This window comes from Falco cherrug, chromosome 1 (assembly GCF_023634085.1).
Source record: "Falco cherrug isolate bFalChe1 chromosome 1, bFalChe1.pri, whole genome shotgun sequence".
Classification (NCBI taxonomy): Eukaryota; Metazoa; Chordata; class Aves; order Falconiformes; family Falconidae; genus Falco; species Falco cherrug.
In genome coordinates this window covers 99052217-99068898 of record NC_073697.1, presented here as the reverse complement: position 1 = coordinate 99068898, position 16682 = coordinate 99052217, and the positions used below count along the sequence as shown (strand labels likewise).

General features: G+C 45.9%; 2 protein-coding genes across 3 annotated transcripts in view; both read right to left on the bottom strand.

Moving 5' to 3' along the window:
• The window catches only part of KREMEN1 (kringle containing transmembrane protein 1), a 31440-nt gene extending 21093 nt beyond the window's left edge, over positions 1-10347 (bottom strand). The window contains exon 1 of one of the 2 annotated variants that reach the window (XM_055700616.1): positions 9932-10347. In XM_055700616.1, coding sequence (XP_055556591.1) covers positions 9932-10010 — 79 coding nt within the window. In that variant the 5' untranslated portion in view covers positions 10011-10347. Of the gene's footprint in view, positions 1-1077; positions 9062-9931 lie in introns of those variants that run through there. The other variant, XM_027806009.2, reaches the window with a different exon arrangement.
• Positions 10348-14107: 3760 nt separating this feature from the next.
• The window catches only part of SUSD2 (sushi domain containing 2), a 28042-nt gene continuing 25467 nt past the window's right edge, over positions 14108-16682 (bottom strand). Inside the window, 2 exon segments of the mRNA XM_027805942.2 lie at positions 14108-14169; positions 14172-14221. Of these exon segments, the coding sequence (XP_027661743.2) occupies positions 14108-14169; positions 14172-14221 (112 nt within the window).

Below are 16682 nucleotides of genomic sequence, written 5' to 3'. Positions count from 1 at the left end.
TTTACTGAGCAATGTATAAGACAGTTAGGTCTAAAGAGTGGTTAATACAATTAACATGCATTTTCTGAATAAGCTCACTGATTTTTTTATTGTTTCACTCATTAAGATGAATCTGTAACTTGTTAATTTCCCAAAAATGAAATTAGATTATGTTATCAGTCTGCCACTTATCAGCACACTACTAGAATCTCATGCCAGTTTAACTAAAGTTGTGAATATCTGTACTTTATAAAAATGACAGAATTTGTGGACCTTGCAAACATTTACAACCTGATTTAGAAAAGTTTTTAGGCAGTTTTTTCCTCTGGTCTGAACTGCCTTAGAAAGGGACCTTCTTCGGTAAAGTATAATCATGATGCTGTGATTTGCTACTAAAGTATTTATACTTTCAGATTAAAACTTACAAGTCGGTATTCTCTGGCTTACTCATATATTCTCTCGTTTATATTCATTTTCCTAGCTTCCTAATACTCAGCAAGTTAGAAATCAAAGCAGAGAGTGATTTCTCTAGTCATTAAATACAGTATCCCCTTCTCAGCTAACTACAGATCTCATGCTGCCTGGCTTTGCTGTGTCTTATTAAATAAATGACATCTTCCGATCAAATAAATATTCATATACATGAACGATTTTACCTTTATTAAAAATGCAAAACATTTTTGATTAAATTATGCACTGTGAGGGTGACAGAGCACAGGAACAGTCTGCCCAGAGCGGTTGAGAATCTCTGTCCTTGGAGATATTCAAAAGCCTTCCAGGCATGGTCCTGGGCAACCTGCTTTAGGTGACCATGCTCGAGCAGAGGGGCTGAACCAGATGACCTCCCGAGGTCACTTCCAACCTCAGCCACTCTGTGACCATCTTTCAGAAACAGCCACTACAATTCATGTACCATAAATAAGTCCATCTTGTTTATAATTAATACTTGCTAACATTTACCACCCATGCATTTATTTCAAAACAGTATTACAATACAAGAGTCCACGACAGAATTAAAACTCCTGCGTTACGCTGCTGTAAACATCTCTTTGTACCAAGCAGCATTACTGAGAGAAGTCATGAATGCTTCCCACTCACTGCAGGCTGTGCAACGCTCTGTTTCATGTGACCGCCTGCTCTGCAGAAACCCGCGGCAGCTGCAGAGATGTCCCACTGCCCTGAGGGAGAGCGCTCTGAAGGGGGGTATGCTCATCTCAGGTGTCCCTCACGAGACATGCCGTACAAACAAAACAAGGTTAGAGAGACTGCGTGGCTGCAGTTGGAAGCTTAATCCTGACACTGACACTACACCTTTTTTGTATTTAGAAATACTGTGGGAGAAGGGAAAATGTATTATTAAAACCATGCCTTTGAAATTAGTTTAGTCTGGGCCCACAAATATCAAAATGATGCAATTATAATGATTATTTCACAGTTTTATTACACAGCAGATGAAAGCCGATGTTTTTTTGCCTTCGCTGCGCATTTTCATGCCTAGGCAAGTTAGGATTCCTTTTAAATGGAATTTTGTTGCTGAAGGCACACAGAAGAGGTGTCTGCACAGCCATTAATGCACACTGCTATCATCCACGGACGGAAAGCTATCTAATGTAACAAAAACAAGCCAATACTCCTCCTTACTGCAATTTACCTGTGCCTTAGCCATGGAGGTGAGTTACAAACATTTACTTGAAAATGCAAATCTGCATTTCCAGTATTCAGGCCACCACAGATATTTGCATAAACATATGAAAAAAACCCACTTTAAAGTCTCCACAGTGTTGCAACTTTCTTCAATACCTCTCTTGCTTTGCAGTTAATGTAAAAGTTTTTCTATGTCATAGCTAAAAGATGTAAGGTGATGAATTTGGCAGAAAAAGAGGAAAACGTGATTAAATTGGATAAACAAAATAACATACAGTATAAAGAAGCAGTTGTGAGAAGTGATAAACTTATCCAGAAAAGATGTCTACTTCAGCTTAGTGCTATTGCTTTTCTGCTTCTCACTTCTAAATGAGAAGCAGTATGTATGAACATCTACTCAGAAATGCAAGGAATGCTACAATACCTGAACGCAACCTGGCACACAGACTAAACTGAAGTTAACATCAGCCCACTTGAGGATCTGCTAAGACTGGCCCATGCTTTAACTTGCAGTAGCAACTGCCTTTCATTTTCATGTCAGCTTGTTTTTCTTAATAGACTTTCTTCAAACCACTGCACTGGTACTTCCCAGGGCATGGCACAAAAGGAAGAGCTCTCTTGGTTCCTCTTATCTGTCGTTTTTTGTTCCCCACACAACAGGTAGCTGCAACAGTGCCTCTTATGTTCTTTTGCACGACCAAGAGGTTTGGGAAAAACCGAGCTCCAGCCGAGTTGCAGTGAAGCTCCCCTGGCTTTGTGGGCACCTAGATGTGGAAGGGGGAGGCAGTGAAATACCACATAAAATCATTGACTATCCCAGAAAAACTGAAATGAAAACTTTCAAGTTATGGAATTTAGCAGCTGTTACCAAATGAAATGCACCCCTTTTTGGGTTACAGGGAATCTGCCAGAAAATTTTCATTATGTTAATGATTAATAATAATTTTGCCATAGCACTGGAGCACAATCTTTCCAAGTAAATATGGGCATTCAAAAATCAGGCCGTCAGTCCTACGTTCTTTTGCCTTGAACAATCTGCTCTGAGAGCTGCCGAGATGCATTTTGTACAGTTTTCTCTAGAATTCTGAGTAATGTGGATAGAGAGCTCTCAGCATATCCATTATCTTTGCAGTAAACAGATGAATTCTTCTATGTATCACACACAGTGATTTTGCCATATTTTGCTGCACAACACTTTGCCAAAACACTACTTTAGCAATCTCATTGTGAAATTAATATTCCCAATGTGCTGAAGGTGCAAAGTGAATGTTTCATCACAGACAGCCCACTGTCCTCTCCATTTCAAATCCACGGGCTGCACTTTAAAGACAAAAGTCCCAAGAGATTCGGGAGGAGGGTAGAACCTCCATCCTTCTTTTTGTCTTACACCACTAGCACAATAATTCTATGAAAATATGAGCTTAAAAAAAAAAGTCAGGCAGATTTGTCTGCAGAAAACTAATTCATAAGAGGCCACTGCAACAGTCAGAAAAGAGTGGACTGAACACTACAGGAAAACTCTTGGGCTTACTCAAATTATCTGATTTCTCTTTGGAGGACTACAATCACGTAGAAGGGAGGGAGTAAAAAATAAACCAACCATCAGCAACCTCCTCTCCTTTACTTCTGGACCCACTGGATCCAGCTGCTTTGTGTCGGTTGATGCTTCTGTGTTACTTCAGGCTATTCAGCCCTTTGCCTGAAATCTAACATCAGAGCAGACTCAAGTGACACCGACACCAGTTCTATGCATTTCAGCAAGCCTTATTCCTTGAAGTTTTGGAAAGATGGTGGTAACTATGTCAGAACTCGCACTGTATCCAAGTCCCCTCCCGGTGGCACAGATGGCAAGGGAAGAACGGGCACTTTGCGGAGGCTGAAGCTGGCAGCTTTCTAGAAGGCACCGGAACCCCACTGTCCCTGACAGAGCTGTCAGGTGGCTTCTGTTCATGCACCCAAGGCTCAGTTTAAACCATTCTGTCAACCATAAACCATAAACCTTAATTAAACCACTAGGGCTTTCAATGGGGCACAGAGGAAGCGGTGACCATTCAGATCTTGAAGTCTCCAACCTCAGATTTCTTAGCTGGGTTTCAGTCACAGTGCGAAGCAGAGGCCTGTGTCACACCCATGATGAAAATCAATGTCTGCAATGATCTCACCCTATTAACTGCCTGACGACCCCACTGCTTCTACTGTTTGGTGGGGATGCATGCGAACAGAATTGATCAGAGAGGGAACCACTGCAGTGGTTCTAGCCATGAAAAGCTGGAAGGTTCCAGCAGGTCCTGTTCAGGATAATGCTTACGAGCCTCAGCGAGCAAACAGACAGCAGTGCGTTGGCAGGGCTGGTTTGTTTTCAACACATCAGGTGCCATGGTTGACAGAAAAATAACTCCTTTTTAAAAAGAATGAATACTGAGACTAGATAAGCACATACTGAGTGGGAACTGCTAGGAAGAAACAGCAGAGTGAGCCTGGGGTTGGCTGTCCACTACGAGTGAGTACAGTGTGTGATACAGGTTCACAATTAGTTTTATTAGAGCCAGATCAACATTTGGAAGATCAAACAGCAGCTGTAGTAGAAATTTTTTCCATCTGTCTTGGTTTCTTCTTCGATGTAGGGACCTTACAATGATCATTTCTGCCTTTGTTACACTGGGACGGCATGGCTGCCTGCGCTCCACATGGCCGCCACTTCAGGATCATTCGAAAAATTAAGGTAGTGCAGCACATAACAGCCTGACTTTTTCACTGAATGAAGCGCTGACGGTAAAACACTAACATTTCAGAGTCTGCGCTGGCTTTCAGTGATTGTCACTTCCAAATACTGGGTTTAATCTCTGAAGTCCTCAATGGCAGGAGGCCCAGTAACATGAGAAACTCTCATCCCGTGCCACATCGCCACAGACAGAAACAATACAAACGTCTGAATTTCACCTGCAGCCTCTTCTGTACAAACGAGGATGAAAAGCAAAGCAAACAGCTACCTGCTCAAACACTCTTCTAGCTGACAAGTGGGAAATCTTACAAACACTAAGCATCCTCCAACACCCGTATTTCCCAAAGACATGCATTTAGTGACGTTACAAAGTGCAAGCTGAAGAGGTGGAGGTTTCGGGATGGTGTAAATGCCTTCTTAGAGTACTCTTCTAAGTTTGGGGCATGTAGGTAGCTTTCGAGACTGATAGTTCAGAATGACAAAGCTGTTACTATTTCACTGAAAAAAACGAATTTACTTGCTGTATTTCTTTGCTTTAATTTCTGGAAGCTACTCGGAGTGCTGACTAGTGGCCAGAGAGATTAAAGGTTGGCGACAATTATCAACCAGAAACTATCCTACCGGCTACTGCCCGGCAAGCAGCAAGGTCTTCTTTGAAAAATCTGCAGATTAGTGAGAGGTAAATGAAAGTGGCTGCTATTTAAATCTTGAGTTTCAGTACAGCAGTGTGGACAGCCAGAACATTAAACGTTCTGTAGGGCTGGAGCAAGAAATAAAGGTTCCTTGACTTCACATGCTGTAACTGCTCGGTTCTCACTTGTTTTTCTTACAGCCTTGCAGAAGAGTCCGAAAAACACTTCAGGAGAACCTAAGGACATGGAACCAAAGGTGCTGGGTCTGGTAACGACTAGGCACCAGCTGCTTGATGCGTGTGCTTGCACAGTGTTCGAAGAAGGGTTTTCAAGTCATCTCCGTTCTACCTAAACTGTTCTGGTTCCTGCTTGAGATTGCAATTTAAGCACTCCTCCTTAAATGAAAGCACTGTATCTAGGTGCAGATGGCAACAGTTACAGGCACTAACCAGATGCTGCAGTCTCTAATTTGATTGAAAGGGTATAATTAGACAGCAGAAACACTTCAATGAAAGAGTAATGCACAGAGGAAAGGACAGAAACCACTTAACTGATGCCAAGATACCCCAGCAGTAAGGGAGGCAGGGGCCCACGGGTGGAAGGGGCAGAACACCACATTACCTTCTTCAGACGAGAACATTTCTGTTCCCCTACGGATGGAATAGGGATTCTATTATCATAGGTTGCCACAGTTCTTCATGTGGGAACACTGATTAAAACCAGAAGAAGCTTCAGGAGATCAAAGAGACAAATATGGCTTCTGTGGTCATTATTAAAAATATTTTTAGCAGTGCAATGGTTTTCTTTGAAGATGCAGTTTTATCGATTGAACCGAACGTTCATTTGCATACCACTACATGATTGGCCAGGCCAACAGAACCTCACGCCGTATCGCGATATGACGCAAAAGAAAGGTCCTGGGGAAGGCCAAGGCTGCCCCGGGCCTCCGGCAGGGAAACTGCTGCAGCACCTTCACATCACGACACCATCCCGATTAACACTCACGTAACAAAAGACCTTGTCAAAATCATCAGGCTTGGGTGCCTGTACTGTAACAACACAAGAGCTGACACGAACGACAGCAAAAACCTCAGGAAACCGTGACCTTCGTTTAAAATTGCAGTTTTCAAAATTGCTAGAAAATAACTCCCCATGTGGTAGATCAGCCAGTTGAGTTCTGATGTGATGCTATGAGGGCACTTGGTTGGCTGGTGGTTTCTCCTTTGCAGCGCAAAGGCACTCAGCACGTAGTTTTAAAAATCATCTCTTGTTCTACATACCCACACAGGCACGCACACACACACACAGACACACACATACAATTTTTTCAAAGTCCTCAAATGCAATCATGTTTGCTGATCAGAACTAGAGTCTTATCCAGCATTGGTCCAAACCAGAGAGCAGCCACTGAATACTCACCTGACATTTAACCAACCCTTGACCTAGGCATCTGTCTGTAAGAATGCACATTCCTGGAAATGTACAGACATGTGGAATTCCATACTTGTGCTCCCTGGCAGTGTGTGAGTTGTTGTGAACTTGCTAATCTTTTGAAACTTTGAATACTAACCTTCAATCTAATAATTTTCTCACCACTTTTCTTTCTTTTGTTTAAAAAAGTTAAATGCTATCTGACTGGCCAGAGTCTTTCTGGAACATGTCGGAAGCAGGCAAATTAGGACATGAGCATGAGAGGCAGTCACCATTACTTCTGATGCTTAAAACTATGAATTTTGTATCTTTTTTCTTTTTATTCATACAATACAAACATGCTATATTAGCCACAGCTTTGCAGCTGCTGGCTGGTCCTCAGCCTCAAGACACAAACACACTTGCTTGTCCTGTGATCCTTTATCACTGGAAATAAGAATGCATGATGTGGCCCCATAAGAATTTCTGCTCCTTAATACACCCATTTGTTTTCTCTCTTTGTGAAGTTTTAAAACTGCTGTTCCATTGTCAAGCGTGGCAGACTGAATCCCTTTGGAAATTTTATCAGGATGGGCCATAGCCACTGTGTGGATGGAGGGAGTGGTCAATTGCACAACCATTATGGTGTGATATGACAAAGAATGCAAATTTTGCAGCTGGCAGCATGTAATCCCTGCCTCCCTCCCACTTCTTTGGCTCCATCCTGCCTAAATCCATTCACATAACTCTGGATTTTGAGTTACGCTTCATGCATGTACAAGCATGATATGCTGAAGTGTCTAACTATTTCATTTTCTGTCTGGTTAGAAATGCTTTTTTGAGTATTTCTGTGACAATTGCTTAAGGCATATCAAGTAGAACTGCTTCTCCGCATCAGCAAGACATAGGCAGAAAAAGATGACAAGAGATACAAGGTTTGTGAGAGAAGGCTGAAACAGCAGCTCAAAGGGAAGATGCAGCTGTGAAGAAAACCAAAGACACAGTTGAGCCGGTATTGCCAAATGGAAAGAAAACAGAGAAAGGAAAAAGGGGTTGATAATCATATAAATTTCTGATGGGGAAATCAAACGAACGCTATAAATACAGAAATTAGAAGTGAGAACTTACTGCACTGAGTATATAAACTAACATTTGATCACCGAAAGTAAGATTTGCTGAAGGCATTTCCATCTCTTTGGCCTTGTAATACAAAACTCACCAAACTCAGACAGTTCTTTAATGTTAGGCAATCTATTCACCCATCTCTTATTTCTGATTCACTTGAGAAATGTGGTATGACTGAAGTTTGAATGCTGCAAATGTCAGAGTTTGGATTACTAAAAACTGTTGGGCATCACACAATAAAGCAGAAACATTCTGGGAAAAGCAGCACAGTACTATGTGCAAAAAGGATTGTTAACTTGCTCTCATTTCTGACAATTAGAGTCATTTTTCATAAGGCAATTCCAGAAGTTAAAGCTTCTCTCCTATCTTGGCAAACGATGGTGTGATGTAGTCTGTATTTTGACTGCACTTTACAATAATAAGCTTATTAAGACATGCACTTGATAACAAGGGAATAGGCATTAAAACCAGCAACCTGACCCAGCTGATCCTGTTTCGGTCGTGTGGGATCAAGGATCAAAATGCAAGGTTTGTGCAGATTAGCAACTCTGCAGATGTACATGCCACACAAATTACAGGTCCTCGCTGAAGCGTCAATGTGCACTGTTGCCAGGTTCTTTTATCAGAAGACACACAGGTGGCAGTGCTTTCTAGATCCATTCTCCTTTGCTACCCCTTCACTCAGAGGCATTATATATATTCTTCTCTCCTTCCCCTGCCTCAGCTGCTTGTGCTTAGCCATCTCTGTCCCCTTTAGTGGCTGCCAGTGCATGCAGCCAGAAAGTGGCTAGAGGATGGAAGCACAGGTGCGTAAACAGGTAGAATCCTCTCAGTAGCCTACGAACCAAACATTCACACTGGGATATATCTTCCACTTGCTGTCATGCAGCCTGCTGTGCGGGACATGGGCACACATGGAGTGTTCTGCTACAGTTCTGGTCAGAAACCTAACAAGACTATGTTCTTCCAACTTAAAGGCAGAGGTACGTACTGTGTGCACCGAACACCTCCTGATGGTACGTGCAATGGACTGTTAGACATGGTCTAGGTAAGTCCCTCTCTCGGCAGCTCTCTGCATGCTTATCTGAAAATACTATCACGTTTTACTCTCTGCAGGCAACTTCTGAGAAGTTGTAGTTAGCCTGCGGAGTTCTCTCTTCTGGTAAAAGGCTTCCCCCAGCCCCCGCAAAAAAGTCTATGTAAGTATTTTACAAATATAATTAAGTGCATCTACAAAACCTTGATGAGCAAGTATCTGTTCATGGTGAAAGGAGGTAGACCAAATTCTACATTATAATGAATAACAACAATTAGAATACGCAAAACATATCCAGAGGGACCATGTATCTGACAGCTGTGACACCGTGATCATCTAGAACAGCCGCTTCAGAGCTCATGAGGCAGGGCCAACACTGACCACAGGAGAAGCGTGAGACTTGAAATCATTAGTAACAGAACTGAGTTGAGCACAAAAGGCTGCAGAGAAGTTGTAAGTGAAACCCCAGCACGAACAGGTAGCAAAGCTTCTGGCTTCCACCGCTCATCGCCTGAGCAAGAACCTGAAGGCAGAGCCTGTGCCTGAGAGGGAGCTGAGGCAGCGTGCTGCAGCAGGCGAGCTGGCCACCCCCAAGCCCTGGGGCCAGTGCCCCCCAGCCCTGGGACCAGCAGCCCCCCAGACCTGGGCCAGCACCCCTCAGCCCCGGGCCAGCACCCCTCAGCCCCAGTCCAGCACCCCCAAGCCCCGGGGCCAGCTCCCTCCAGCCCCGGGGCCGGCTCCCCCCAGCCCCGGGGCCGGCTCCCCCCAGCCCCGGGGCCGGCTCCCCCCAGCCCCGGGGCCGGCTCCCCCCAGCCCCGGGCCAGCTCCCTCCAGCCCCGGGCCCGGCTCCCCCCAGCCCCGGGCCAGCAGCCCCCCAGCCCCGGGGCCAGCAGCCCCCCAGCCCCGGGCCAGCAGCCCCCCAGCCCCGGGCCAGCAGCCCCCCAGCCCCGGGGCCAGCAGCCCCCCAGCCCCGGGCCAGCAGCCCCCCAGCCCCGGGCCAGCGCCCCCGCCCCCCCGCAGACGCTCGTGCAGACGCCGCCACCAACGCTCCGCTCCGCTCCGCAGCCACGCGCCGCTGCCCCGCGCACCTCCGCACGCGCCGCGGGTCCGGCTCCCGCAGCGCAACGTGCCGCTCGCCTGCCCTCGCCTCCCGCTGTCGCCCGGGCTGCCTGCCGCACGGGGGGACCCCCGGGACCCGCACGCCGCAGCCGGCCCTCGCCCCCCCGCCCCCGCAGCCCCGCAGCGACCTGGCGGGCAGGAAGGGCCGCGGCCGTGACCCGGCCCCTCCGCGGCGGGGTCCGCCGGCCCGCGGGGCTCAGCAAGGCCAGCCCGGAGCGGCCCCGAACGCGCCCCCCGCCCGGCGCCCCGCGGCGCGGCACTCACCGGGGAGCGCGGGCTCCCGGCAGCAGCTCAGCGCCAGCCCCGAGAGGGCCAGCGCGGCGGCCAGGGCGGGGGGCCCCATGGGCGGCAGCCCCCGCGCTCCGCGGCTGGGGTGGTCGCGGCCGGCCGGGAGGAGCGCGAAGTGCGGGAAGCGGAGGCCCTACCGCATGTGTCCTGTGAGTGCGCCCCGGCGAGGTGCCGAGTGGCAGATGAGGGATCCTATTACCAGCCATGTGACAGGAAAGGATAGAGACCGACATCCCAACCTGCTGCAGCGCGGCACCGCACGGCGGCTGCCAGCCCGCGGCCGCGTTCGGCACCGGCAGGGCCGGGGCCGCACAGGGCCCCGCTGGGATGCGGGGCCGCCCCGCCGCCAGCGACCCCACGGCCCGGCGACCCCCGGCCCCGCTCCTCCGCCCCCCGCCGCGGCCCGCCCTCGGCGCCCCCCCCCCAGCCCCGGAGCGCTCCGGGTCCCCGCTGCGGCGGCGGGAGAGGCCGGCCCGCCAGCCCCGCGACCTACCCCCGCGCTCCCCCCGGCCGGGGCCCCGCGGGGCTGCTGCGGGCGGCGGGAGCGCGCAGGTGCAGCGCGTCCCTCGGCGGGGGGCGCAGGGGCGGGGAGGGGGCTGGCGGCGCTGCCCGGCGGCTCCCGCCTGCCTGAGGGGACGCGGCGACCGGGCGGCGGGGACGCGCCGGTGCGGCCCGTTCGGGGCCCGGCGGGGCCGTGTGTCCCCCGCGAGCAGCTGGCGGCCGGGCCCCTCACACCTGCCCGGGGGCTCGCCCGGACACGCCGGGGACCACGGCCGCGGAGACACGAGCCAGGGCGGGCGGGCAGGGAGGCACCGGGCCGGGGGGGGCACACGGGGCCGGGGGCGGGAAACACGGGGCCGAGGAGCACCCCCGTCTCCCCCGCCCGGTGCTGCCGCGGGCCCCGGAGCGGCACCGCCGCGGCAGGCCCTGGAGCCGAAGGCAGAGGTGCCCGTGCGGGCAGGCAGCACCTTTTTCCCATTCACAGGCAGACGCAAAGGGCAAAAAAATTAATAATAATAATAATAAAAAATTATAAAGCTGTTGCCTGACCTTCTACAAAGGCTTATTGCCTGACCGGCGAGGTGTTTTAGCAATGGCAGTGCTGCTTTGCTAAAAAACCCCAACAAACAAACAAAAAACAGCAGAAAAGGAGAAAAAACCCAATTCCAACATTAAAAAAGAAAACCCAATTCCAACAGCAAAAAGAAGAAAAAACCCCCAATTTCAACATTAAAAAAAAAGAAAAAAACCAATAATTCCAACAGCAAAAAAGAAGAAAACCCCAAATTCCAACAGCAAAAAAAACCCACCACCATTCACATCGTCTCTGCGCGCAACAAACAGAAGGGCAAAGGCTCCGTCCGTGCGGCTGCTCTGTGCCACCGCAGTGCCCTGAGCGGCACCTGCCCGCGGCCAAGGGCACAGGGCACATCTGGCATCTGCTGCCTGGCCGTGAAGCAGCGAGACCCTGAACGTGAAGCAGCTGGGTGGGCTTCATGGGCTTGAACCGCTGTGTTGGTACGCGCTACCGTATGTCTTGCCTGCAGCACACAGAAGCCTCCCATCACAGGGAGCTGTAAGGTTGATTTGAGGAGAAAAACATGCTTAAATTACTTCTGGCCTTTGCAAGACACATAGAAAGCAGAAAAAACATCACATACTAGCATGGCTATATTAAAATAATGTGTATTTTAATATCACAGCATAATAATGTGCCACGTTCTTACTTCTTTGAGCTGAAATCCTAGCAAATGTAGAATTTTTAAGCTGATGAAATACTGAAAAACAATAGCACTCGTTCTGTCCGCTTGGTGTTATGTTTTTTGTTTGTTGTTTTTTTTAATGGTAAATGCTGAAGTATTTAGTTCCTCCTCACATGTACAATATATAAGTATGTTCCGTTATTTAGCTCACAAATTCTGGTAAAGTCCCTGATCCTGACCTTTGGTCGCACAAGAGCTCTGCCAGCAGACGTGGTTTTGTTGCCACTGAATATATATGTGTGTGTGTGTGTGTATGTGCGTGTGCACATGTGTGTGCACAGCCCAGGGAATTGGGGATCGCTGCGATGAGTTACCGAGATGGACCAGAAGGAACAGCTTGTGGTGGTGGGTGTGTGTTTGTTTTTACCACCACTTTGTTTATGACGGGCTAAGCCAAATAATTCTGATTCATAGAAATTGGCTGTATTCTCAGATGAACATACAAATTCTTCAGGAGGATTGGAGTTCTAATTCGTTCCATATATTCCCTTCCCAGCCTGAGCTGCTGGCATCGAGTGCTGCTGGCATTCCCTTACAAGTCATTGTGCCTGCACGCAGCACTTCCCTGCGGTACATGCTGCCCAACAGCGCACCAGGCATTGCTACTTTGTGGTTTAATGACCCACAAAACTCCCCTCTCCCAGGACTGGGACCCCACTGCGTTACCCATTCACTCTGTTTTGATTCCATTTTATCTGGCTTTCTCTTCCTTAAAGACACGAGAGCAGAGGCAGCTTCGAGATTTTTAACACTGTATGGATAACAAAGTTCACAAAAACAACCTTCTGTACCTCCAAAAGGCCAGGTCAGTCCCAGCATCCCTAAGCAAAATGACCATCACTCATTCTGCTGCCCACTTTCTCCACTAATCAGTTGCACAGACAGTTGATACATGTGTATACAGCAGTTGCACTTATACATATATATATATATAAAATTATTTTTTTTAATGTTAGCACACTGGCAATGGACAGCCAGTTTGTTGCCAATGATCGTTCTCCAGTCTTCTTTCACAATGCTTTTTTTTTTTTTTTTCAAGATTTTTTTCTTTCTGTTGTACAGAATTGTTTGTATTTCAACTTACAGCATTCAAGATCGCTCGTTCTCATTTTCTAATTTTCTGCTTGTGGTTTGTGGTCTCTGTTTACAAACAACAGCAACGGCACCAGAAACAGCAGCTAATAAATAATGAATAATATTATACTTCATAATACATGGTCTGAGGCTTTACTTTCAATTTGACTTTTTTTCCATTATAATGTAAAATCTGTAGTTTCACTCATTTAGTTTTTCCTTACATTTGGTCGTTTGTCCTTGCTTTTTGAAACCAGCATGATTTTCCAGTAGTTTATGAATTAGAGACCTTAGAAAACCAGACCAAACAACCTACAAAAGTCAGTAATTATTTCACTATCAAAGAGGGCCGCACAATACAGAACTGATTTCACCAACCCTTTGGTATTTAGGCAAAAGCAAATGGTAATATTTTTTTTGGTAAAAGGACTCTGTACAAGGTAGTGGTTCAGAAATCACTTTTTAATGAAGATAATGAAACACGCTATAATACAGCTAGGCATTAAAAAAGGAACAGTATGCATGTTGTGGTTATTCAAGGAAAACACAAAAAAGCAAATTTTGCAAAACACTTCCAGTGCAAGTAACAGATTTTTTTTGTCTTGAAGGTGAACTCTAACTGGACAGCTACATAAAGATGGATTAAAAAAATCATTATAAATTAATCTGGAAGGAAAGGTTTAATTTTCTAAGTCTTACCCTCCCTTCCCCCCAGTTGTGTTCTTTTAAATTTAGGTCAGAACTGAAATAAAAATGTCTGCATTCAGAGACTTGCCAAAATGTAAGAATGCAATGTTTAAATATCTTCACTATCTCTCCTTCCCTACTAAAAAACCCTCAACAATCTGCAAATTCAGCCCAACTTGCCAGCGGTCCATCTGACTGTGCATCCACTTCCACATCTCGCAAATCAGCCTTACACGTCCCCAGAGAAGGCAAGCGTTTTGCTGATGGTGGCGAGCACAGAAGGCTGGGATTCTTTTCATTTTACCAGCTTTCAAGTGAAAAAAAAAAGAAAAGCACAGAGTAATCATGAACTCTTTTTGATTTTGCCAGAACTCTGGTCCTGCTGGCAGAGATGTGACTGTTAGAAGAAACTAATACCCATAACTTTGAGGCTGATGTTTGCAGCAGCGTTACTCCTTGCTCGTGACAGGCAGTGGGCTGAGCCTGCCGTGATACCATCCCAGGAAACTGGTTAGCATTTCCCATAGAATTCAACACTCATTATATTGAAAGCAGAAATCAAATGATAGCATGCTATACGAAACCATTGTTTGTGTTTGGAAAGTCTATCTTGGTTGCTGTGGACGGTTTAATCCTCTGCTATGCTTTTTCTGTATTTCATTAAAAACTCCTCTGGAATTTCATTGTTTCTTGTTCAGATCCAACTGGAACCTCTGAAACGAGTTTCTGGTTGCCTTTGTGTCTTTGGGAGAAAAGATAAATAAAAAGGTTAAAACAAAACCCCCAAAAGGCTAGAACTGGTAATTGGGTAATTATGCAAAGGTAATTACCATAAAGTCATTGCTTGGATCAAGGCGAGAACATTGGCTCAGGTGGCCTAGCAATGTTGCGCCCATTTTTAAAGTACCAGTTCCAGTGCATACCTCCTCCAAAGAACAATATCCCTCCCTGGTCATACACCACTGGAAATTCAAAAATTACTAAAAGTAGTGACTGGAGGATATGTAGCACTCCTTCTATTGGAGCAACATTTGGAATTAGGGAACACCAAAGGTTTGCTGCCATCCCTGTGCAGCAATCCATTGCTGTTCTCCGGTACAATGGTTTAAATTATAGGAGCAAAAGGAGAAACTGGGCAAATGTCACTGGTTTGAAAATGCTGATAATGGGGGGTCTGAAAGAAGGTTGGGGTTTGGGTACAAAAAAGACAGAGGAAAAAAGTCTGAGTGAGCAGGGAACTCAGGATTCGGTGGTAAATTCTGGCCCTTATGTTGGCTTTTTTTTTTTTCCCCTAAGAGAAACATATCACCAAAATATTAATAGATACATTTGTGACTGCTTAGCAACCCTCACAACTAACGGAGGGGAAAGCATAAATGAATTTACTGAGCACCTTGGTATTTTGATTTCCTGCAATTTTTATTCTAAAGACCATGATCCCCCTCCTCCCTCAGTCTCTGCTCATAGAATCGTGTGATTGCCTGAGAAATTCAGCTTTTTCACTTTTAGGAGTGAAAGGTGGCTGGGGAAACCCTGAAAATACAGCCCCTACCTCTTCTTCTGTTTGTTTATTGAAGGAGAAAGAAATCTACGAGCATATAGCATTCAACAATTAGGATTTTTGTGCATTTCTATTGACCTTGCTGCTTTTTAAGATACTTCACGCTGTCTTACTATACCAGCGAGCAGCTCCTTCGCTGGGTGATGGGCAGAGCTGGGGGCAGAGGCAGTGGTTCCTGAAGCCCTGCAGTGTGTAGGACTGCTTCTGTCCCTTCTGATACGAAACGCGACTTGTCAGAGTCACATTTACCCTGGGATCCAGAAGAATATACAGTAGATGGCAGACTTTCATGATTCAATAATTATCTAATAAGCCTTCTCTAGTTAAAATTTACCTGTTCGGCATTTGTAACTGCTGCAGAAGGGACTGCATCCTCCACTGCTGCCCAGACATATGGGCCCGCTGAGTGCTATGGACTTTATTACTCACTCAAATTATTTTCATGAATTACAAGCTTTTGGTAGCGCATGAAAATTACCTACCGATTTGCAAAATACACAAGAGTTTAGAAGGGTTGATGGCTTCATTCTATTTTTTTAATTAATTTTTGATATACAATGAGTTTAGAGAAGCAGTTCCGTAAGCTGCTCCCAGGCGTGAGAAGCCTATGCAGCTGTAGTGTTTCAAACCAGTTGGGTTTATATATGTGGGGATCTGGTGTGTGTAAAACTTGGCAAATACAGCAGGTGTCCTTTGTCTGTCATTTTTATGTATGCAAAAAACATTAATTGCTGCAGTTATCTACCCTGTGTTGAGTATCCTTTTTTTTTTTTTTAACAGGGAAGGAAGAAATAGTGTTTTGGGTACTAGTGTTCTCTGTGAATCGTAGAAAACAACACTTATATGATTTAAAGGGAAGGCGCAAATTTAGCAGCATCTCTGGCCCTCTGATAGACACAGTTAATTGATGATTGAGTTCAGAATCAATGGGCTGTATTTTCAGTGATGGACATGGCTATCATACTGGATTCTGTTTCAAGAGTCTCTGCAGTGAGGAACCTGCTAGAAAGGCACAGAGCCAAAAATATTTTTTTTAAGTGTCTTGTTAGCACTGGCTAACAGAATGAATTATACGCAGAATATATGAATCATAACAACCTTTTAAAACAAAGGACTAAAACTTAAAAGAAGTAATATACTAGCCACATAACATTTTGTGGAGATTTCTTTTAAAAAATTGGTTGTTTATTTACAGTTACTTTATTTCCATGTAGTAGAAAGGTTCCTAGAATGGGGAGCAAACTGATATAGCTTTAAAATTCCATTCACCTCTTTGGTACAAGAGTCATATAAGCATTCTCTGGGCAAATTCATGCATGCCTAGAAGTGGGAATACGTTCAAAGGTAAGTGGAAAGTTATGGTATCATGCAATGCATTCCTTAGATGATACATCAGCTTTACCTATTGCTATCAAAGGCACACCTGTTCTGAAGCAAACACTTCTGATCAGGTAGCCTTATCACTCAACATATAAATTATTTTGACCAAGAAGTCCTGTTCCTTCTCAATCAATTAATCAATCATGTTTGTGTCCTGCTAATACAATTCCAACTTTGCTTCATAGTCTTCCAGCAGGATACAAGGACTATCCAGACTTGATGTTTTTCATAAAAGATAATAGCAGGAAAATATGTCTGATTT